Source organism: Patiria miniata, unplaced genomic scaffold, assembly GCF_015706575.1.
Source record: "Patiria miniata isolate m_02_andy unplaced genomic scaffold, ASM1570657v1 HiC_scaffold_6, whole genome shotgun sequence".
In the NCBI taxonomy this organism is placed as follows: domain Eukaryota; kingdom Metazoa; phylum Echinodermata; class Asteroidea; order Valvatida; family Asterinidae; genus Patiria; species Patiria miniata.
Window position 1 is genome coordinate 8,981,176 of NW_024037073.1, and position 25,486 is coordinate 9,006,661.

The 25,486-nt window shown below is 41.7% G+C and overlaps 1 protein-coding gene across 1 annotated transcript; it reads right to left on the reverse strand.

The window, feature by feature from the left end:
* Positions 1 to 2,445: 2,445 nt before the first annotated feature.
* On the reverse strand, positions 2,446 to 23,972 carry LOC119742802. Its single transcript, XM_038218977.1, has 28 exons — positions 23,945 to 23,972; positions 23,637 to 23,747; positions 22,944 to 23,165; positions 22,515 to 22,646; positions 22,090 to 22,200; positions 21,397 to 21,618; positions 20,969 to 21,100; positions 20,545 to 20,655; positions 19,850 to 20,071; positions 19,421 to 19,552; positions 18,996 to 19,106; positions 18,305 to 18,526; positions 17,060 to 17,311; positions 16,667 to 16,909; positions 16,305 to 16,547; positions 15,757 to 15,996; positions 15,144 to 15,395; positions 14,604 to 14,849; positions 14,081 to 14,326; positions 13,718 to 13,966; positions 13,307 to 13,444; positions 12,548 to 12,675; positions 12,088 to 12,307; positions 10,876 to 10,951; positions 5,656 to 5,699; positions 5,113 to 5,318; positions 4,125 to 4,199; positions 2,446 to 3,298 (listed from the first exon to the last, which is right to left on the reverse strand). Exons 1-28 carry the CDS (start codon positions 23,970 to 23,972, stop codon positions 3,257 to 3,259), a joined length of 4,656 nt encoding a protein of 1,551 aa, XP_038074905.1. The 3' UTR covers positions 2,446 to 3,256.
* Between the last annotated feature and the right edge of the window lie 1,514 nt (positions 23,973 to 25,486).

Here is a 25,486-nt window from a genome sequence, read left to right on the forward strand (position 1 = left end):
AATATTCATGACGTCAAAACCTGAAAACAATAAACTGCCCATCAAAAGTAGTGCATAATATTTAGCCTTTAATGTTGCTTAATGCTATTATAAGGTGTCAACCCCATGAATTTTATAATTCATTAGATATGTTAGATAGGGTCTAAATTAACACTTCCGGTAACACCGGAAGTAGGTGTCACATGACCTTGACATACACATTTTCATTTATAACACTTCCCTGTCTATATATTTACCAAGTTTGAGATCAATCAGTCAAATAGTTTTTAAGTTAAAGAATTATAAAGATTGCCTCATTAAATATTCATGAAGTACTAATATATAACTAATACTAATATAACGTGTCAACCCAATCAAATTTATAATTCATTAGATATGCTTATTAGGATCTAAAAATAACACTTTCGGTAACACCGGAAGTACATGTAGGGGTCACATGACCTTGACATACAAATTTTCATCTAGAACACTTCCCTGTCTGTATACCTACCGGGTTTGAGATCAATTGGTCACATAGTTCTATAGTTATAAGACTGTAAAGGTTGCCTCATTAAATATTCACAACGTCATAATATAAAAACAATTACGTTTAAGTGCACAATAATAACAATGCAATATAATTATCTGTCAATATAGCTTCATATTATTGTGAAGTTTCAACCCAATCAGATTTATAATCATGAGATATGATATAGGGGTCTAAAATTACCACTTCCGGTCAAACTGGAAGTGAAGGTCACGTGACCATAACATATCAAATTTCATCTACCGGTATTACACTTCCCTGACTATATACATACCGAGTTTGAGACCAATCGGTCCAATAGTTCAATACATGTAGTTATAAGACTGTAAAAAATAAACATTCAAATCGATGTCACGTGACCTACATGTACGATGATTTCACGATGACGCAAGAATTGCGAAAAAGCCAATAAAAGGAGAAAAAAAACTTAAACGAAAACAATAGCTGTTCCCAATTGAAATCAAGAACAGCTAAAAAAACACACACCAAAAACAAGAGCTGTTCCGGTGTGTACACCAAAACAGCTAAAAATCAAGGAACAGGTACATACCTGTAATAAAATGGCGGAACAACAACAAGGTTGAATACACTGTTCACTTATCAGATACACTTCCGATAAGTGACCCATATGGTTGAAGACCAGTATAAATACTACCATAGACCCCAATGATAAATGCCCCTACTACAGAAATTCAGGAAAATTCAGGAAAAATAATCACAACTCCAAGGTGTTCGAGACACACATCAAATTAAAGCCAATTTCATCATCTTTCATTTTCGTTTCAATTTTTTTTTGGGGGGGGGGGGGGATTAACCGATGACTTTTAGGAGAAATTTCCATCCGGAGATGATCACCCCTTAAAATAGTCCTGAAGTCCATCATCATTTTGAAAAACGATGCCTACACTCCATTGCAAAATAAAGCGTTTTTAGGGCCCCAAGTCCTGCGCACGGCTTCCACCCATATTGTTTACAAACCCATAGCCCAAAGTTCATAGCCCACAATATGTTCAAATACTGAGGAGTTTGAGGGCATGCAAATCGTGATTTGGCCGGCGTAGGCAATTTTGGACCGATTTACTTGCCTGACCTTTAGAGAAGCGACGTTTTGAAAAAAAAAATCCAAAAGCATGAGGAAGGATGTATGACTCGTATTTCATCAAAAAAATTGGGAGAAAAAATTATCTGAGTTCGATATCTCTGGCCTGAAAACAAACCTTCTTTTTGCGGTTGACATGCTGTAGGGCGCCCCCAACGTGAGTTAATTGAGTTCCAGTTCCTTCCAACCCCCAAATCACACCCCCCCACACTTTTGGGCTCAAAATTGCTTTATTCGGATGACAGTATATCGGTACCTTCCGATTTGGGAGGAAATTGTTGCGGAACCGCCATTGATGACCCCTATTTGAAACGCTGCACCCCCAGGTCTCGCCTCTATAAAAAAAAAAATACACTGTCGTGGCATATAAAGCGCTTGCGTCCGCCATTTTAGCATGGAACCATAAAGGTTGCAGACCAGTAAATAAACTGCCATAGACCCCAAAGATAAATGCCCGCACTTAAGAAATTCAGGAAAAATACTCACAACTAATCAAGGTGTTCGAGACACACATCAAATTAAAGCTTATTTCATCATCTTTCATTTTCTTTTCAATTTTTGGGGGATTAACTAATGATTTCAGGAGAAATTCCCATCCGAAGATGATCATCCCTTAAAATAGTCCTGAAGCCCATCACCATTTTGAAAAATGATGTCTACACTCCATTGCAAAATAGAGTGCTTTTAGGGCCCCAATTTCATCAAATTGCACAGAACTAAAAGCTCACAGTCCTGTGCACGGCTTCCACTCATATTTTTTTTTTTAAATTTCCCAAGTTCATGGCCCACAATATGCTCAATACCGAAGAATTTGAGGGCATGTACATCGTGATTTGGCCGACGTAGGCAATTTTGGACCTATTTACTGGCCTGCAACCATATAGCCACCACAGCTAGCCCTCTGTCCATTTTGACTGTACCAGGGATGTTTCTGCAGGTATTAAACACTATACATGGACTATGAGACCGCATTATTACATGTTTAGAGGGTGTCCAAAATTTCATGGTCCCTTCAATACAAGTAGGCAGTATTCATTAATATAACAGTTGATGGCAATACCACTACATAAAATTAATGTATTTAAATATGACTTGGTACGTAGTTCTATTAGAATTTAAAAAGCAAAAAAACCATACATGTCAAAAACAAAACAAAACATTGATCGCTTGTAAGGGCGCTGGTGCTTGCTTAGGCCGTATCGAATCACTTGGCTACGGCCGGGAATAACGCGCACCCATGGCAGCCACTTGCTAGCGGCTGCAACCACTTCCCGTGGACTCGTGTGTTATATCCGACCGTAGGCCAAGTGTTTCCGATCCGACCTTATTCTCTTCCAAAACATTTGGGGTTCACGAAGCGGCAAAGCATGTTGATACAGTACTGTCCAGAGCAAAGAAGGAATATTTAGTTTGCACTTGCCGTTGCAGCTTGGTCAAATGTTAAACTACATCTATCAAATAAGAGTTGAGGGCAGAAATGATGTCACACTGCCATTGGGGAAAAAAAACGAGCGAAAAAATCCCACACACTGTCGCTAACGGCACCTACAACTAGTCAACTGTATCTATATTTAAGAAAGTTACGATGATTTTTCCTCAGTTCAGGCCAATGATAATCATTACAACTCAGCTTAGTAGTAAAAGCTTTCGTCTCTCGACATCATCTCGCGAAGCTGCAAGAGATAATAGACAAATAACGGATTTTAAGATAAAAAGAGTCTGCCAACTCTGCTAAGATAAATAGTCAGTGCACATACGTTTATATCGGTACCTGTCACTAGAGTTCTTGAATGTGGAACACACTTTGCACACACACACACCCATACCCGTTATTTAAGGTGTAAATCGAGGATTTTCTATTGTTCCTCTTCCCTTTTCCTTTGCTTATACACTAACTTGTTTGCAACATTGGTTTTGTACACGTTTTCTAATCGAGGTCGTCCTCGATTTGGTCCTGTCCTTAATTCATCGACGATGTTGCACGTGTGTGTCCTCGATTTACACCATTAACAAATCCATCCGCATGCATTGCTGAGGGAAACTTCCGCCATTCAATGCCATGTCGACGCCATTTGGGGGGGGGGGGGATGAAGGGGTTGACTTTATGTTGCACAAAAAAATATGTTAACATTCGTGCATACGCGCACTTGATTCCACTGTTGGCACCTTTTGGTGTCAAGTATATTTTTTTTAGTAGGTATGTGCCGTGGGGATCTTCAATACCCCTTTTAGGAGTATACACTTCTTTGCTGCTTATATTTGCTGAAGGGATGTCATGACTGTGTTGGCATTTGGATTCATTCAGTTAAAAAAAATCAGGGTTGGAACAGTGTGTGATCCAACGGCTCAAATTGGTCATCAAAATGTATAAGGGAAATATCCTGGCCTCATCCTCGAGGTATTACCATCCTTGAGGCCACTATTTTCATATCTTCTAACGTTCATCTTACTAAAAATATGAAACTGGATCTCTCCCAATTAATTATGGGGGTGACTTACCGGAATGTCCGCCTCCTCCGACCGGGCGACGTAAGGGATGATGAATTCCGACTGAGACGGTCTGAAGCCTTTGTTCTGTAATAACACGCATATTTAATGAGACACAAACAATTTCGATGCTTCAGCATACACAATTTACAAAACAAACAAAAAACACTACCCCTAAAAAAACACAAACAAATTTAAAATAACAAAAACAACTAGACACGTGCTTGCACGCGGACAAACAAAGGGGTGTTTCATGGGTTCGTTTTTCTCGTATGCATATTAACTCCTCATACAGGGTGGTCCCCCCAAAACGGAACCGCATACCACCACTACCTTGACTCAAACCACCTGTAGCCTACCAATCGATGAACAATTATGATACCAATTATCCCGATTCGGTCCAGTAGTTTTTGCTGCAGAGCCTATTTTCTGAATCACACTTTCATGTGGGTATTATTACATAACAATCCTTCTATCAATTGCAATGTAATTGTAAATAGTGTGTGCTAACTATAAAGGCAATCGGATTTAATAAAGTGCCAAAAAGTCCTGGACAGAAGAAAAATGTGAACAAAAACTGTGGACAGAAGTCTGAAAAAGAAACAAAAGTAAGAAATCTAAACGAAAATAAAAGCTGTTTCGGAAAGTAAACACTCCAAAACAACAGCATTGCACTATAGTTTATGTTACTACTCTCTGCATTGGTTGTATCAAAGCTATAACTACAATAAATAGATCTTACAGAAACTTATTCAATCCATCTTCAAGAGGCATTCAAGCTATCGAGCCAATGTCCGCTTGTGAGGTATGCTTGGTAGTTCCTGGCTAACGTTGCCGAGGTTCCCATTAGTTGATAGCGACCTCTACCTGCACGGCAGCGTTATTACGTTTTGCAGGGAATGGATGTATTACCGAAATGTCATCCAGTCTAGGACAAAGAGTAGTTGTATCAAATGACCCAACAAGAGTGAAGAAAAGAAGAACAGCTATAGGCACTCACCAGGTAAATCCTAGGGTGTGGGGCATCGTACATTGCCATGCGCCGCTCAGATGGGCGCATGGTGGCGCTCTGTTGCATATTCCCCCTGGCCAGCATTGCTCTTTTCATCATCGTCAGACACACAATCATAGCGGTAGGGACAATAATAACGAGACCCGTAATGCCCAAAATCATGGCCACAATGACTGCAGTGGAGAGGCTGGCATCTGTGAACCAAACACAGTGCATTATTAGAGGTTGCGTGACTCCATATTGGAAGAGTAACCTCTGGCCGAGATAATTACCATAAAAGTTTACCGCTAATTTTCGAATATAGATGTAATATAAATTGAGTTTGAAAAAGAAGTTGCCAATCTTTGTGGCTTTGGTCAGGAAAAAGTTAATATAGTCATGTAACCCTCAAAATTCGGCTCTTTGTTTTAATGGACACCATTGAACAGATGGCGGCGTTATTTATTACGAAACATTTTGTCGAAATTGAAATGATAAAGGTGTTTTAAGCTGTTTCAAGTAACAAGGCGTCTGTTAATTGGTTACCCGTACCGTTCACTGTCTCACATCTGTTCCCACTATAACCTGCAGGACACCTGAAAGATGAAATCGTCATTATAAGTTATAAACAATGTCTTCGCAGATGCCATACTAGGCCTATTGAGTCCATACGCTGGACCCTTCTGCGTGAAAATTTTAGAGAAAAAAAACACACAAATAAGGATACAAAACGTACCAATCAGAATACGAGGGTACAAACAATACGAAACATTCTCATTATAGTTTATACTTCCTAAAATCCAAAGGGATTTTCCATTCTAGTAAGAAAATACTCACCTCTGTTTACCTACATTTGCATATCAGCGCGCATGCGCACAAACATTCGCTGAAAAGAATAGCGCCAAAGCCACACCCTCATTGTCCACTGCATGCCCCACGCCCACAAAGGACCCTGTAACGTAATAGCTCGTCCTATTTTTTTTTTTTTTTTTTTTTTTTTAAAGGGAGGGATGGTAAACAGAGGTGAGTATTTTCTTACTAGAATGGAAAATCCCTTTGGATTTTAGGAATTCCATTACAGAAAATACCTCACCTCTGTTTACCTACATTTGCAGAGTAGCACCGAAAGTCTCAAGGGGGGGGGGGAGGGACATGCAGTGGTACTTGAAAGTCTAGACTAGGCCTACATGCAATTCTAAATAACATGCAAAGGTTGTCTAGACCTACCCGGGAGCTGGCTATCTATTTAAAAGGAGCTGTGCGGGCTGAGCGGGCTGCTGATCGTGCTGTTTCTTGGAGGACTTTCTTGCCCATGTGTCCCTCCGATTGCACGACATCCTTCAGGTAGCATGATGTGAAAGTCGAAGGATTTTTCCAGCAGGCCGCTTTCATAATCTGTGAAAGAGGAACTCCAAGCAGATGGGCCCATGAAGTCGACATGCTGCGTGTCTCGTGGGCTCCTGATTTCGATCCTCGATGGTCGGAATGGCATTGTATGGCCACCGATCAAATCCATCGAGCGATCGTGGTCACAGAGGCTTTGTGATGAGGCTGGATGGTCGTAATAAACAGTTGCTTGATGTCTCCTCTGAGGGGCTTGGTGCGAGCAATGTAGTACTTGAGCGCTCGCACGGGGCACCACCATTTATCCTCCGCTACTGAAGAGAACGATGTCAAACCTGGTACAAATATGTCGGGTGGTGAGAAACCCATTGATTGATTCTTGGTGAGAAAACCTACCCTTGGAATTAGTCGTACACCGCCAGGTTCCCATCGAATATGGCCTGGTTCCACTGACAGAGCATGGAGTTCGCTTCTGCGGCGAGCTGTAGCTGCAGCCAGTAAAAATATGGTTTTAACTGTAAAATGGTGAAGGGACGAACTACCTGCTGGTTCAAACGGAGGTTTGGAGAGAGATAACAGGACGGTGCCCAGATCCCATGAAGGTATCAGCTTCCTGGTAGGAGGCCGATCATTAAACATACCACGTATCATGTGAGAAATTGATGTATTGGATGAAGTTGTTGTGCCATCATGGAAACCCTGATGAAGGACACCAATAGCTGATCTGTAGCCCTTAATTGTTGTAATTTGAAGGCCTGAATTAAAAAGGTGAAGAAAGAAATCCCCAATCGAGGTTACAGATGCAGAACGGGGATTGACAGCTCTCTCCTCACACCATTTGGTGAAGTGGAGAAGTCTACTATCATAAGTTCTTCTGGTGGATCTCCGTCTGCTCTTGGTTGCCAAGGACGTAGCTTCCTCCGAAAGTCCCGCTGATCGGAAGGAGACTTTGAGAGCATCCAGGCACAAAGATGGAGAGTGGATGGATCCGGATGCAGAATGTGAGACCCGGGTTGTGACAGGAGGTCTGGCCGGTTGGGAAGTATGAGGGGCGAGTGAACCAGGAGATCCAGAAGGCGAGGAAACCAAGGCTCGAATAGGTCCACATGTGGAGTTCCGAGTATGTTGAAGATGTGTTTGACTACAGGAGGGTGGAGAGACCAATCTGTCGGAGGATATTCTTCTTCCCGGCCAGATGGGTGACCTGAAGAGATATTTGGCGAGGAATTCACCCGCTGAGTAGCTCCCAAGTGGCTAGGCAGAGAGACGGAGAGTGAGTTCCCCCCTGGCGGTTGATGTAAGACACTACTGTGGAGTTGTCTGACTTGACTAGAACTAATTTGTTGAGGACTTCGGACTCTAGGGAAATTAAAGCCTTGTACACTGCCCGGAGCTCTAGGTGATTGATGTGAAGTAGACTCTCGTCCATCGACCATGTGCCGGCCCGTGATAGATTGTCCAGGTGAGCTTCCCAACCCAGAGTTTAGATGACGCCAAGAGTGGACCCCGTTGGAAGCAGAATGATTGCGTTCTTGTCTATCAGAGAGAAGATTTCCTTCTCCAAAGTCGCCCGGCGTGCAGGATCTGAGGGAACAGGAGTTGGTCGTCTTCGAGGTTGAAGAGGAGGGTTGCTGGTGAATTCCAGACGGTACCCTGTCGAGATAGTTTGAAGAACCCAAATGTCCGAGGTTACGTGAAACCATCTTTGACTGAACTCCCCAAGACGACCACCTACTGGACCCGAAGCTGGAGGGCTGAAAACTGCGTTGTAGTCAAAGGCCCTTGTTACCTCGCGACCCCCGGGACATGAAAGGCCGCGAATATCTGGAAGGCTGTCTCCTGGTGTAGCTGGGGGGAGACGAAGAAGCCTGATGCCCCTGATTCTTGGACTGGTTGGAGCCCTTGTCGGCAGAAAATGGGCGTTGATTGTTCTTGTAGGGCTGACTGGGGGCAAATGTTGAGGGGCGTTTGGCTGAACGCCGACGAAGATCGAACTTGTCTTCAGCTTTGAGGCGTTTGGCTTCATGTAACATAGTCTCATCGAACCTGTTGTCAAAGAGATCATGCCCAGCCAGGGGAAGGTCTAGCATGCGATCCTTCGCCCCAAGTGAAGGGAGAAACAACTTGTCTACAACAAGGGAACGTCGCAGCAACGAAGTTGAAGCAAAACCCAAACTAAATTCCTTGAGGCAAAAACTCAGACAATCATCCAAAAAATGGAACATTTCGGGTATCTTATATGGCTCACACAAGGAAGGATCTCCATAACATCGAGCAAGGGTATCCGATAACAGGATGGAGAAAGAGGCCACTTTGGCCCCTTGACGCAGATGGCTATCCAAGTAGGCAATTCTTTTGTCAAGTGTTTTCGTCTTACCATCAAAAGTTTGCTTCTGAGATTGCGGATTCTCACGTCTCAGCAAGTCTTTGGCCTCAGAAGACAAGGAAGGGGTAGAAAAAAATCTATCAGTGTCCGCTTTATTGGTGTTGAACATGCCTGCAAACCTGCTCGGTCCACAAGAGAGAGATTGCTTGTTTTGCACCTGACTAAGGGACTCATTCATAGAGTCAGCACACATTCTATCAATAGGAAAAGTGGGCTGCGAAGGCTTAGATTTATGAGTACCAGAATCTCTGCGATATGAAGGTCGAGTAGATTCGCCTGGGGAAGGGGGTGGAAACTGAAGGATCTTACCCACTTCCGTCATCGTAAGATTAGCCCGTTGGACATTGGAGAGACTATCTTCATCCACTGTCTGGCCCGAGGAAAAAGAAGACCTTGAAGGAGATCTAGAATGTGAGTGTCGGCTTCGATGACCAGAATCCGACCGTGAGTAATCACGATCATGACGAGAAGAACGATGTCGGCGCCGATGTCGATCGTCGGAGTCCGAGCGGGACCGCGCACGAGACCGGGAACGGCGCCGTGGATCGCGGCGTTCTCTCCCCGCCCGGCTGGTGTGTTCACCGAAGCGTTGCGGAGAACGGAGCTTTGTCCTGTGAAAGGTATGCCATGATCATCCGGAGAATGTGAAGAATTACCCTGATAAGGTGTGTAATGGTGTGAAAATCCCATCGGAAAAGTCTGGGGATAAACCCGCGGGTCGTAGGCTGGAACACTGAGTGGATACGGAGTGCGAGTATTGTGGTCGAAGTGACGAGGATCGTTCGGGAAAAAGGACCACGTGTGAGGTTCCGAGTGATGAAGAAAATCTCGCCGAGATTCGCTTGTAAAACTAGGTTGAGAATACGAACCCGTAGTATGGCTGACTGAAGATGATGGTGGTGGTGGTGGTGCCCCAAGCCTCTGTGACCCGGCGGGGCTGGTCGGATTACCGAGGGACCTTTGGGTTTCGAACGCCAAGCCCCGCCGTCCCGCCTGCACATGCGAGTCGACCTGTTGTTCCGAAGCGTGCATGTGCTCCTGCAGACTGCCGTAAGAATGCGGGATTTGTCGGGGAGTGGCCGTAATTCTCATTGGAGAATTCTTTGACCCTGGAGAAATTCCAACTGCCGAACCCGGGAGATTGGACCCAGTCGTAGCAGAGGAATTATCACGCTTGGATTGAGTAGAGGGTGACTTTCCAGTAGAACCGCTTGAGACGGTTTTCTTCTTGGTTTTGGCGGAGTCCGCCATTTTGAAATCACAGCGAGAACAGCTAAAAATTGTACGTCTTTACACTACGCGTCGCTGAAAAAACTAGGGCGAGCTATTACGTTACAGGGTCCTTTGTGGGCGTGGGGCATGCAGTGGACAATGAGGGTGTGGCTTGGGCGCTATTCTTTTCAGCAAATGTTTGTGCGCATGCGCGCTGATATGCAAATGTAGGTAAACAGAGGTGAGGTATTTTCTGTAATGGAAATGTATTGAACGTGCTTGCCACCAATGGTATTCTTTATCTGACAAGTCACCAAAAGTTTCCAACCAACTGTCAATGTGGACAGAGGCATTCCTAGGTCTTTGTCATCATTAGTTGTGATTTGACTTGCGATTTGACTTGTGATTATAACTTGTGATTTGACATGTGATTTAATTGGATCACAATTGTGATTTGCCTGGTGATGTGACTAGTGGTAAGACCTGGGTTTGCCTCGTGATGGAGTTAATTACAACCAGTCTTGTGTTTATTTGCCAATGCTCTGAAAAGGCAAACCCACTCAACATTTCCCTACTGCTCAACAACTATTGGACGAAAATTTGAATTTTGAACATCAAAAGATAAAACAAATACTACACTCCAACGTCTTTTTTCCCCCCTCCAAAATAGTACTTTTAATACGCTGTAAGGATCGATACTGTAGGATCGATTAATGGAGGATAATCTACAGTTAATTCATGATCGCGGACTGATTTTGTGTTGTGCCATTCACATTTCTGAAAGCTAAAGAAGAAGTCAACTTAAGTGCAATCAACCAGGTTATACGAACACGCAGGAGCTGAGGTAGCTGGAAGCATTGGGTTGGCATGTTCCTCCATTGTCACAGAACCCGTCCGGGCAAACTTCTGTCGAAATGAAAGAAACAAAAAATCAAGAATTCACAAGTGTTTTCTAAGAAAATGCTTGTATTTTCTCACTGCTCAAATTGACTTTGATGACATGAAATTGCCATCTGGGGGCTTGTTAGTCAATACAGAGGAAAATTAGTGAACTTCGTATGTGGAAATCTTTCCCACTGGAACTTAATTGTAGCAAATATATAGTCCTCTGAAATGTGTTGGAACTGTGAGATAACCCTTTCGGGTAAACGTTTTAGTGCACCTTTTAAACGTTTGAAATGTTCCATGCTTTTCCTGACAACTGAGGGTGCTGTTGCTGTGATATCACTTCAGGAACACCCTTCAGATTAGGATTTTTTTCTCTTCAAATTGTAAACTCAAATCCGAAATCGTTTCGTGTATACAGTTTTCTCATTGATTTGCTGTCATGCTGAAATTTACGACAATGAACCACTGACAGTTGAAAAATAACCAAGGCAAGCCCGTAAATATTCTGATGACTATTATGCTGAAACAGATGTGAAATAGAAGTTTCCGCCCCGAATGATATCACAGTTTTGCCCACGAGTGTGGAAATTCGGATTTGCATAAAAACCAAAAGGGCACCAACCGCCCTTAAAAATGCCAACAAGAAGATATATTTTTTTTTAAATGGAACACAAAGGTAAATTTCGAGGATTGCATTAAATAGATGCGCCACTTAAGTCAACGGTCATCATCCTGCATTATCATAAGGCTATCAGTAAACTCACCGATAACCGTTATGCACACATACGGAAAGTTGTTCTTTATAATCGTTCAATCGCAACTTACATTTAAAAGTTTCAAGTCCTTTTACAAGTAATAGAGTTTAATTTGTTGACTTGCTTTTTTCCCCCAAAGGGAGCTTTTTCATTAACGCTGTTCGGTGACGGTTTGTACATGTTTAAAGAATCTAAACAATTACGTACGCTAATTTCTTGGTGGAGTCTGATTAACATTGCAATGCTAATTATTTATGCATCTCATTCAGTCAGTAACGTATATACACACAGTTTCATACCCGATCCATTGTAGGCCTGTAGTATCATCCTAATTATTATAGCAAGTCGTATTTGAACACTATGGCCTAAAACAGCTATACTTATAAGCCTACCACGTACCTTCCAAAAAGGTAGTGGCGCTGGGGTTCAGCTTATATTCTGAATTTAAGAATAAATTATCTGCTGAGATTGCGGCATCAATGGAATTTTCCACCTCCGTTTGGTTGGCCGTGGAGTTCCCGTTGACTGAAATCAATGCTTCCACACCTATGCTACCACTGAAGAAGTACAAGACAATGATGCGGCCGAACTCGGATAGATTGCCGAAGGCAATACTGAACTGCATCAACACAGAAACGAAACATTTAGAGAAAAGACTGATGTCATTCTACTTTCAATTACTATTTAACTTGATGTGATCAACTTGGTAATTATCGGTAATTCGGAGCACATTCCAACTTAGCCGTTAATTCTGACCTTAACAAATTCTGAGATGTTGAACCAATAATTAGACCAAATCGAGGCAACAAACGTCCACGGCCATTATCCAATGTGGACTCTTAATTCTTCAGTCTCTTACCAAGTTCTCAAGGCGTCTCTGATGTGAAAGAAACGCAACTGAGGTGGGATTAGTGAGCTCGTTTGTGAATACAGCTGGGCTGTTGCTGATCTCCACAATGACGAAAGTAAAACGAAACATTCTTCCTTCTGTTTGTTAAAAAAATCAGGACTTTGTATGTTTTTTTAGGTTATTATAATTATAAATGCAGTTCAAGTTTTGTAGATTTGGGGTTTAAACACTCCGTTTTTCTGTTTTACACATGGATTGCTTGGCCAATTTTTTTTCTCGAAACAATCAGGGGCGGCTTCATCATACCTCTGCAATGTCTTATGTTTTTGTTTCACGGCCTTAATTAAGTTCGTGTAAAATGACCTAAAATGCCTATGCTGACTGAATAATGTTTGTGACGTCTTCACTTGTCCTGGTAGAGAGGTTTGTGGGCCTTCATTTTCAGTGTTTGTGAAAAACTCGAGGAGGGTTCCAGATCAGAACTGAACACTGAGGATGTATTTTTCGAGAAATCATTATGACATTTGACCCCAAAGGTGCTGAATCTCGCAGTAAAGTGGAAGGCTCATTTTCCAACTTGGCATTGGGCTTCGGGATTTGACTTTGGGGTGTTTGTTCTGATTGTTAGAAAAGAGGGTAGGCCTATTTATCATTTGCCTCGGTAGTAATTTATTTTATACTGGTCTATACCCTTGTGGGCCAAAGTTGTCGGACCACCCTCTCTTGAATTATTTTCAGGGGTTTTGAACGAGAAATCATCATACGTACGCAGGCAGTTATCTGAGTTTCCAGCCTTGAAAAAGCCGGTGGGACAGTCGCATGTGTAACCTTCCAGCTGATTGACACAAGTCAATCCTCGAGATGAACATTCCCCCATGACTTCTGGCAGAGAACATTCATTGTGATCTGGAAGCAAAGCAGAATCAATGGAAGAACATTGCATCGTAAAACAAATTAAGATTCATCAGGGCCTATATTAAATCAGACTGATTCCTTTAAACCATTTCAACCATCTTACATTCTACCTTCTAGCCCGTTCTGCATCACGCTCGATCAGCATCATATGGAGCCACAGTGAACGTGTCATACAGACATTAGTATGTGAAAATCATGTGTCATTAGTATTCGTCAAAACGAGTGGCAGGACTCGATCCGGTCGGCAAGAGCAAACTATCTTACTTGGTTCCACAGTGATAGTGAAGACAGGACATGTTGCTGTCCGGCCTGCCGGATCGGTGGCGGTGTACGTCACGCTGTATTCACCAGGCAAAAGTGACTGGCCGGGTTCAAAGGTCGTAGACAGGGTCACTGTGCCGGAGTTGTCCGAGGCAGTCGGCGGGGTCCAATCTGCAACGGCTGTGTCTGTGGCTAACTCCACCGTTAGAGTGAAACTCGCTGGGCAGTTGGTCAAGCTGGGATTCTCACCATCTGTTATTGGGGAAAACAACAAATGTGACATTATCTTTTAAAAAACAATCACTCCGGAAATCACTACATCATCGCCAATGGTGCCAGCAAAAAGAGCTGCGCGCTTACACCTACCCGAAATGGTAATCGTAAATGCACATTCGGCGACCAATCCTGCGGTATCAGTCACATTGTATGTGACGACAGTTGCACCCAATGGGAAGCTATCTCCTGGCCGGTAGTCTGACTGTACACTGGCTACCGCCACGTTATCTGTGCCTTGTGGTTCTGACCACGAAGCTACTCCACGATCGCTCTGCAGACCTGTGTCACTGGTGACTCCTTGGAAGGGGCAGCCAGTAAATGTAGGAGGCTCATTATCTGTGGTACAAGAACGTTCATAAGACGTGGTAGGTACTCTAGAGGGTAGTCCTAATTATTGATGAAGGAAGTCAAACACATTTTCGTATTGCGACTGACAGCTTGCATGAATAGCTGGTGATTGGTCAGTGTTTGGTAAAACATGGTATTAGATAACATGAACATTGTACATGTATTTAAGAGCGAAACAGAACTCTAATCAAACAGCGAAATCCTTTCATTGTCATGTAATACATATTATTAAGACCGAGGTTTAATGGTTGGTTTTTGCACCTACCATAGACCTGGACAACAAAGCTGCAGTTGACGGCGTTACCACTGCCATCCTCTGCCGTGTACACCACCACGGTATCTCCGACAGGGAACGCATCACCAACATCATAGTTAGAGGTCCGAGTTACGCTGCCCGAGTTGTCTGAAGCTTGAGGTTCATCCCAGAATGCTCTGGCTGTATCCCGAGTGGGGTCCGTCGGGAACCTAGGAAGGTTCACGGGACAGCCGGTAATAACTGGCGGCTGCACGTCTGTGGGAGTGACGGGAGAACAGTAATTTACCAAGTATCAATGAGAAATGTGCAAGTACAAATATTTGGATATTTTGACGTGTACTTTTAGGTGGTACAACTTTTAGGTGGTACATCTTTTTCGTCAGGTGCAAGCCCTATCAGATAATGCGAAGGTGACAGGTGCTCAACATTACATTCATTTTTGCAGATATGTTTCATCAAAAGTTACTACTGCCTTTTGAGTTTCTGTACATAGGCCTAAAGCATAAATGTTCACAAATGTGAGTAGAGGAGCATAATAAACGAGCCTACCATTCACAATGACGTTGAACTGACAAGTAGCCATATTATCAGCAGCATCGTAGGCTGTGTACATAACCAGGTGACTGTCAATGCCAAAGACACTGCCTGGTTCATGAGTTACATCCAATCGAACCACGCCAACGTTGTCGGTCACCCCGGGTCGTGTCCAGTTGACCATGATAGTGAAGTTTACGAAACTCTCCAGTGGTTCATTGAGTGTGATATCAGATGGACAGGTATCGAAGACCGGATCTTCATTGTCTGAGAGCAGATGACATATTTCATATGATGTTAAAAGAATGTTGAACAGAATCGTCTAAAAATCAGCTTACAAAAGCTTGAAAGTTAACATTTTGTTGACAATCATACCAACAAAAATTAGTTATTCGTCTTCTTTGTACACTGTGAGTTTGAGAAAATGGCGTCTGCATGACCTTCCGGATCGGAAGGAACGAATGGAACGAGCTCGAGCCTCTTCTCAAGTATGAGTATTAGTCGTTTCAGGATGAGCCTTTCCTACAATACTTGACACAGGAGTGAATTGATCGAAAGTTCCTTCTGTCAGGTCTTTTATGAGGGAAATCGCAGCGCCCTGCGAGATTGATTTTGTTTAATCACCCACCTGATACCAAGACTGCAAATGAGCAGGTTTCGGTGTTGTCCGAGGGATCAGTGGCGATACACATGACATTCTGCACTCCAACTTGGAAGTTGGTTGCCGAGGCTGGGGTGCATGACACTGTCCACTCCCCACTATTGTCAGCAGCAGTCGTGACAAATGTCACATTAGCGACACTCCGTTGAGGGTCTGTGTCAGTAACAATGGCTGCACTGGGACAAGTAATAGCAGGAGGCTCCATGTCTATATTTGAAGAAGAAAACAATCAGAGTGTGCATTTAAAGGTGGTAGCAATTCTGTTTAACTAAACTGAAACACAGGATTCTGTGAGACTATAAGAAGTAGCAAGCAGTAGGATAAAATGTGGGACAAAACGATTAGTTTTTACAGAAGCACGTGGGTAACCTCCGCCTGCTCAATGTTTTTCCAATCCTTATTCATTATTCAAAGCAAACACTGTTTTTGTACAACTTAGATTCTTAAAGCCACATCGATAGAAATGAGAATCTTTGGAAATTGAGAATGAAAGACATTGACATTGAAATACATACCTTCAACTGTCACCACAAAAAAGCAGGAACCTTTATTCCCTGACGTGTCGGTCACGTTGTACTCAACGTCTGTGTCACCAATTGGAAATAAGTGCCCAGGCTGGTAGTTGGAGTTATACTCCTGAACTGCAACGAAGTCCATCGGAATGACAGGCGGCCATGACACATTAGCGGTGTTCTGCTGTGGGTCAGTTTGAACTGTGAACGAAGCTGGGCATGGCTCAAAGTAGGGATCCTGGTTGTCTGAAAGACAAGAGGTTTAAGCAAATTCACGGAATTCTGGGAAACAAATTCTTGGTACCTGACCTCAAAAACCTCTTCTAGGAAAATATTTACAAAAATGATCTATGATGACTTCTTACCAAGCACAGTAATGTAGAAACCACAATTAATGTCATTGCCGGCTGCATCCACAACAGTGTAGGAGACGTGGTGATTAGAAACACCCAGTGGCTCTGTAGGATCCAGTGAAGATGTCGCAGTGAAGACACCAGAATTATCAAATGCATCATCAGGCAGAGACCAGCCACCAGTGCTAACGTTGGATTGTGGATTAGTGTAGAGTGTGAGGCTAGTAGGGCAGGTCACATTGGGTTGCTGGTCGTCTGGTCATCAAAAGAAAAATGTTTTCCGTTGAGAGACGTATCATGTCAACATGAGAAGGCAAGCACAAAGCAGGGAGAAGACATTTCAGCAAAACTACATTTATGATTATTGAAGTCCCAATAATGATAAATAAATGTATATGGCCTTACCAACAACAGTGACATTGAACACGCATGATTCCATGTTGCCACTTTCATCAGTTGCATTCATCATGATTCTTGTTACTCCAATGTCGAATGCCTCCCCTGGCATATGACTGGCATCGACCGTGACAGTTCCCCCACTGTTATCGGTTACATTTGGTGGAGTCCAACTGACGACGGCTGTTGGGAGGTTCAAGTCAGTTGGGTAGCTTGCTTGGAGTACAGGAGGGCATGGGTCAAAGACAGGCTTGACTACATCTGCAAAACGGCCGTGAGTTAATAAATAGCAAAACGGCGGAAAATAACAGAAAATTTAAATCAAAACTGAAAAGCGAAAACCACATTTTGGCTGAAGTAATGTAGGAATGTATGTAAAATGTTTGCACTAGCACACATTGCCATCTCAATGCTAAACACAAACCCATGCATTTCAACCTCGTTCCCAGGGTGTCGAGCAGTACGCTCCCACCACTACCTGCTCTATCACACTGGTACTGGATCATTTGCATATCAAAAAAATTTGGATACGTATGCAAATGAGGAATAGTCTGCATGGTGTCCGCCTGTGCGTTTGGTTTTGTATGTGGTGTTTTGGGTAAAAAATATGATCAATTCGTGACGGCGTGATTTGCTACAACACGATTGTTTCTCAAAGTTAAATTGTAACAGTCCCATCTAGCCGAAATACAGTATCACAGTTTACATTAATATTAGCAAATTGCAACGGAAAGGATTATTTTTGAGAACGTGTGGACGTAATATACTAATTACAATGAACGTGAAAACGCGTAATACACGTTAGAAATAACAACACCAAGGACACGATATAAATCCATTACCTGCTAAATGCGCCATCGAAACATGATGGAAGCAGGTTCCCATCTCAGGGCTTACTATTGGATGCGAGGTTGAAAATGTAGTAAGCCCTGGGGACAAGGCTGTTCAATGCAAAACATAACCCCACACGTCTGCCATTCAAATGATTACATCTTTGAATATAATTCTCGAGAAAAGGTCAATCGCAGTGGACAAACTCTCCTACTCATCGACCTGTTGTAAAGTTCTCAAAAAGAACTTCGCTAAAATATCAAATTAGAGATCAGCAACTTGCAACATGAACATATCCATTTTCTAGGCCTTCAATCAATGTTGCATTCGCGTAAATTTTTACCAGACTCCTTATTGCATTCATTAACAGTTGTGTCGTTGAAATTACAGTTTTATTCAGATTTGCGTTTTGGCCGACTGTACCTTCATCATCAATGATGCAGATTTCTGTATCAGCACCAACTTGTCCATCGCTTGGATCTGGATTCATCAAAGACAAGGTGAAACAATGCGTGTCCTGCGCGCTGTCATCATCAATTATTGTGACCGTGAATACTGTGATATTTGTATCTGTGAAGTTTAGAGTGGCAGTCTGAGATGAATAATCCATTCCTGCAACAGCAGTCCCATCGGAGGTAACAACGTCTGTGGGGGAAAAATAGCATATTGATCATGATGAAATGTTCAGGTAATGAAATCTTTTATTAAAACTAGTGTAGGCGTATACTAATTTGCCTACAAGGTTGGGGCCACAAATTGACTCAATCATTAGTGAAAACAAGACTAGGCAAGCCTATGAAACTTGTCCCAGAATGATCATACCAATTGGGTCCAAGGGGTTAATATTGTCATCTGAGTCAAATTTTGGGGCTAAGGTGAGACTTAAGCAAGTTTAATTCATAAGTGACAATCAGTGAGTGAGTCGATGAGGTAACAAAGAAGAATATAGCCCATGTTACCTGTGACGTCATACCATAGAGCTGAGGTCCTACCGATGGTCATACCAATGGGCCTTCGGCAGGCAACCCAAACATTTAAGCATCTTTGCAGGTTATTTTGTAACAAATACAAACATTACAGTTTCGATGACATTTGATCTTACTAGGTAACATACCAACAAGAGTACTTTCCAAAGCCGAAGCTCCAGTGCGTATAATGGTGATATCAATAGGGCCATCTCCTTCATTTGTAGAGTAGGATGCCTGCTCAAAATTGTATACCGTGGCTGAAAAATATACCCAAACAAAAAAAGGTACTGCTAATATTCAACAAGAAACCACGAAATTGTGATATCGAAGGTAACAATTCAAACGCAATTAGAAAACAATAGCAAGTCAGCAGGAAAGATACAAATTCACGATCATGAAGCTTGAAGACATAAAAGCTTCGATATATCCCACACTAGGAGCCTGAAAATCCAAAGGTACACGGATGGCACTTTCACGCACCAATTTCAACTTCACTTTTTCACATTCAGCTTTGGGGAACGCACGAATCCGAGCTTTTTGCATGTGAGTAACTCAATTATGATTTCATTACCTTCATCGGCACAGGTAGATCCTTTCCATCCAAACGCACAAGTACAGTTGTACATTCCACGACCAGCATCCATACACATACCTCCATTTGAACATGGTACGAGTGGACAATTACCAGAGCAAGCACATGGATCTAAAAATGCATTAAAATCAACTCTATTTACTTCACATAAACATCAATAATAAACACCATTGATGTATCATTTTGCTTGTTCTCGATTCTATTTGCAGTCTCCGTATAGACGATCAATAATATTCTCTGTATATGCCATTATCTTTCCCAATGTTCACAAATGCCTTGGCTTAAAAACCCTTGAAAAGATCAGCATTAGACAAGTCCATTTCATTTGGTAGTCTCGTGATGTTTGATGTTCTGGCACACAATAAGAGCTGTTTTGACATTACGGGGACTAGGGGCTTCTAACTGTACCTTCATCATCAATGATGCAGATTTCTGTATCAGCACCAACTTGTCCATCGCTTGGATCTGGATTCATCAAAGACAAGGTGAAACAATGCGTGTCCTGCGCGTTGCCATCATCAATTATTGTGACCGTGATTACTGTGATATTTGTATCTGTGAAGTTTAGATTGGCAGTCTGCGATAGATAATCCGTTCCTGCAACAGCAGTCCCATCAGAGGTAACAACGTCTGTGGGGGAAAAATAGCATATTGATAATGATGAAATGTTCAGGTAATGAAATCTTTTATTAAAACTAGTGTAGGCGTATTCTAATTTGCCTACAAGGTTGGGGCCACAAATTGACTCAATCATTAGTGAAAACAAGACTAGGCAAGCCTATAAAACTTGTCCCAGAATGATCACACCAATTGGGTCCATGGGGTTAATATAGTCATCTGAGTCAAATTTTGGGGCTCAGGTGAGACTTAAGCAAGTTTAATTCATAAGCGACAATCAGTGAGTGAGTCGATGAGGTAGCAAAGAAGCATATAGCCCATATTACCTGTGACGTCATACCATAGAGCTGAGGTCCTACCGATGGTCATACCAATGGGCCTTCGGCAGGCAACCCAAACATTTAAGCATCTTTGCAGGTTTTTTTGTAACAAATACAAACATAACAGTTTCAATGACATTTGATCTTACTTAATAGGTAACATACCAACAAGAGTACTTTCCAAAGCCGAACCTCCAGTACGTATAATGGTGATACCAATAGGGCCATCTCCTTCATTTGTAGAGTAGGATGCCTGCTCAAAATTGTATACCGTGGCTGAAAAATATACCCAAACCAAAAAAGATACTGGTTATATTCAACAAGAAACCACGAAATTGTGATATCGAAGGTAACAATTCAAACGCAATTAGAAAACAATAGCAAGTCAGCAGGTAAGATACAAATTCACGATCATGAAGCTTGAAGACATAAAAGCTTCGATATATCGCACACTAGAGCCTGAAAATCCAAAGGTACACGGATGGCACTTTCACGCACCAATTTCAACTTCACTTTTTCACATTCAGCTTTGGGGAACGCACGAATCCGAGCTTTTTGCATGTGAGTAACTCAATTATGATTTCATTACCTTCATCGGCACAGGAAGATCCTTTCCATCCAAACGCACAAGTACAGTTGTACATTCCATGACCAGCATCCATACACATACCTCCATTTGAACATGGTACGATTGGACAATTACCAGAGCAAGCACATGGATCTAAAAATGCATTAAAATCAACTCTATTTACTTCACATAAACATCAATAATAAACACCATTGATGTATCATTTTGCTTGTTCTCGATTCTATTTCCAGTCTCCGTATAGACGATCAATAATATTCTCTGTATATGCCATTATGTTTCCCAATGTTCACAAATGCATTGGCTTAAAAACCCTCGAAAAGATCAGCACTAGACAAGTCCATTTCATTTGGTAGTCTCATGATGTTTGATGTTCTGGCACACAATAAGAGCTGTTTTGACTTTACGAGGACTAGGGCTTCTAACTGTACCTTCATTGTCAATGATGCAGATTTCTGTATCAGCACCAACTTGTCCATCGCTTGGATCTGGATTCATCAAAGACAAGGTGAAACAATGCGTGTCCTGCGCGTTGCCATCATCAATTATTGTGACCGTGATTACCGTGATATTTGTATCTGTGAAGTTTAGAGTGGCAGTCTGCGATAAATAATCCGTTCCTGCAACAGCAGTCCCATCGGAGGTAACAACGTCTGTGGGGGAAAATAGCATATTGATAATGATGAAATGTTCAGGTAATGAAATCTTTTATTAAAACTAGTGTAGGCGTATACTAATTTGCCTACAAGGTTGGGGCCACAAATTGACTCAATCATTAGTGAAAACAAGACTAGGCAAGCCTATAAAACTTGTCCCAGAATGATCACACCAATTGGGTCCAAGGGTTAATATAGTCATCTGAGTCAAATTTTGGGGCTAAGGTGAGACTTAAGCAAGTTTAATTCATAAGCGACAATCAGTGAGTGAGTCGATGAGGTAGCAAAGAAGCATATAGCCCATATTACCTGTGACGTCATACCATAGAGCTGAGGTCCTACCGATGGTCATACCAATGGGCCTTCGGCAGGCAACCCAAACATTTAAGCATCTTTGTAGGTTATTTTGTAACAAATACAAACATTACAGTTTCAATGACATTTGATCTTACTTAATAGGTAACATACCAACAAGAGTACTTTCCAAAGCCGAACCTCCAGTACGTATAATGGTGATACCAATAGGGCCATCTCCTTCATTTGTAGAGTAGGATGCCTGCTCAAAATTGTATACCGTGGCTGAAAAATATACCCAAACCAAAAAAGATACTGGTTATATTCAACAAGAAACCACGAAATTGTGATATCGAAGGTAACAATTCAAACGTAATTAGAAAACAATAGCAAGTCAGCAGGAAAGATACAAATTCACGATCATGAAGCTTGAAGACATAAAAGCTGCGATATATCCCACACCAGGAGCCTGAAAATCCAAAGGTACACGGATGGCACTTTCACGCACCAATTTCAACTTCACTTTTTCACATTCGGCTTTGGGGAACGCACGAATCCGAGCCTTTTGCATGTGAATAACTCAATTATGATTTCATTACCTTCATCGGCACAGGTAGATCCTTTCCATCCAAACGCACAAGTACAGTTGTACATTCCACGACCAGCATCCATACACATACCTCCATTTGAACATGGTACGAGTGGACAATTACCAGCGCAAGCACATGGATCTAAAAATGCATTAAAATCAACTCTATTTACTTCACATAAACATCAATAATAAACACCATTGATGTATCATTTTGCTTGTTCTCGATTCTATTTGCAGTCTCCGTATAGACGATCAATAATATTCTCTGTATATGCCATTATCTTTCCCAATGTTCACAAATGCCTTGGCTTAAAAACCCTTGAAAAGATCAGCATTAGACAAGTCCATTTCATTTGGTAGTCTCGTGATGTTTGATGTTCTGGCACACAATAAGAGCTGTTTTGACATTACGGGGACTAGGGGCTTCTAACTGTACCTTCATCATCAATGATGCAGATTTCTGTATCAGCACCAACTTGTCCATCGCTTGGATCTGGATTCATCAAAGACAAGGTGAAACAATGCGTGTCCTGCGCGCTGTCATCATCAATTATTGTGACCGTGAATACTGTGATATTTGTATCTGTGAAGTTTAGAGTGGCAGTCTGAGATGAATAATCCATTCCTGCAACAGCAGTCCCATCGGAGGTAACAACGTCTGTGGGGGAAAAATAGCATATTGATAATGATGAAATGTTCAGGTAATGAAATCTTTCATTTAAACTAGTGTAGGCGTATACTACTTTGCCTACAAGGTTGGGGCCACAAATTGACTCAATCATTAGTGAAAACAAGACAAGGCAAGCCTATAAAACTTGCCCAGAATGATCACACCAATTGAGTCCATGGGGTTAATATAGTCATCTGAGTCGAATTTTGGGGCTCAGGTGAGACTTAAGCAAATTTAATTCATAAGTGACAATAAGTGAGTGAGTCGATGAAGTACCAAAGAAAAATATAGACCATATTACCTGTGACGTCATACCATAGAGCTGAGGTCCTACCGATGGTCATACCAATGGGCCTTCGGCAGGCAACCCAAACATTTAAGCATCTTTGCAGGTTATTTTGTAACAAATACAAACATACAGTTTCAATGACATTTGATCTTACTAATTAGGTATCATACCAACAAGAGTACTTTCCAAAGCCGAAGCTCCAGTGCGTATAATGGTGATATCAATAGGGCCATCTCCTTCATTTGTAGAGTAGGATGCCTGCTCAAAATTGTAAGTTGCGGCTGAAAAATACCCAAACAACAAACAACGAAATCGTTATATCAAAGGTAACAATGCAAAAACATTGATGAATAATAACAAATATTAGTCTATTTTAAGAAGCATGGATTTCATGTATTCGAATCATCCCCCAAAAAAACACCTTTCTGCTTTCAAAATGTTTGTTTTTAAGGAAAAAAAATATATTTCTTATTGGTACGACACCTCGTAGTGAATAATCGGTCCATGATTACTTATGGGACGATTAGTTTACAGAACTTTTTTCTAAAGCAAAATACAACGCTAGAAAGTTCATGAGGAGTAAAAAGTGGAGTTTGTTGAAACGCACAGACAGTACACAATAACAATAAAACAAAATAACGAAAAGGTTATAAAAGGACGTAACGCTGCACAACTTGTACAATGGCAAGTAAAAAAAGCATGTTTTTTTAGGATTAAATGTACAGTCGTTTTCCTAGTTCCGGATTTTTCCTAGTTCCGAATCGCTTCAAATAAAACTCTACCTCTTTTAGATTAGACTAAGTGCATTTTGAAAAGGAAAATGTAAGCTTCTTGATACAGAAAGATCTTTTCGATAAAATCTTTAGAAGATGAATTTTGGCTAGATTTCCGACTCGCACTTTGACATGTTTGGACGGTTGCGGAAAAACGCAGGAGCTGCGAATCGACGATACATTTTTCTCCTCGGTACATCACTCGTACTGTGTGATTTCAAACATTTTGTTCATACACTATAGTCGTATAAACTCTTCCATCCAATGTTTGTTGAATCCAAATAAGTTGTAGAGTCTCTAATTTTTAAAAATTCGCCAACGATTGACCGTATGTTTTTGCCTAGTTCCGGATCGCGCGTGCACTTACGACCCAACTACACGCGCGTTAATCGATTTTATGTGAAGTTTTTGGTCCGTGTTTGAGTTCGTTGTGCTGTAGACAAAATTTTCAAAATCATTTACGTTTTTCTCTTTTTAAAATTTGCTGAAATTCTCTTGAATGAACTATTTTTGGTCAATTAAATAATACTTTATCAGAAATGTGCTTGATTTTTTTTTCTGGCTGAAAAAAAATTCTCGCGTTTTTTTTTTTTTTTTTTTTTAGCGCGAAGCAGTATTTGATCGATTCAGAACTGACTGAACCGATCCGGAACTAGGAAAAAGGGCATCGGTACTTTTGACGTCGTAAAGTCGAATTAAAAGGAGCTTAAATTTGGAAAATTACTGTGTAGTATGTCCATCACTCAAGGTAAACTTTTTAACCAATTTCACTTGAATTCCTGGAGTAGTTGAGCCAAAAGCAGCCTGAATGATGTTTGCTATCAGGAACTAGGAAAACGTCTGTACTGTAATAAACGTTGTTCAATTCAACATGAAACATCAGACGACAAAAACCATGTTTAGTTTAGTTCATGTTTAGTCCTGGATTAACTGCTTCACAAATGTCGAATTACTAAACGATAATTCCGTTCTTTGCATGGCAGACTGGTTCCTGCCTCTATCAGAATTGGTCAGTTAGGGGACCGATAACCGGTCTACTTTCAGGGCACGAAAAACAATTTAAGATAATGAAGCTTTTTGCAGAAGGCTGCAGAAGCCGTGACAGAAAAAATTGTTGAAGAACACGTAGATTGCTGATTTTATATCCAAACTTGTTTACTGGTCAGAAATTTTGAAATGCTCCATTCTTTATAATGAGAAAAATGCTTTGATAACCCGAACGACCGTTCCGTTCACTGTAACACGTT

Excerpts from the sequence above, each read along its gene's own strand:
- LOC119742802 (XM_038218977.1), bottom strand. The coding sequence starts at position 23,972 with ATGGACCGATTATTCACTACGAGGTGTC. Across the intron at positions 21,101-21,396 it reads CTGCATCATTGACAATGAAG|ATCCATGTGCTTGCTCTGGT; the intron begins GTACAGTTAGAA and ends ATGCATTTTTAG. Across the intron at positions 20,072-20,544 it reads TTTGGAAAGTACTCTTGTTG|ACGTTGTTACCTCTGATGGG; the intron begins GTATGTTACCTA and ends TTTCCCCCACAG.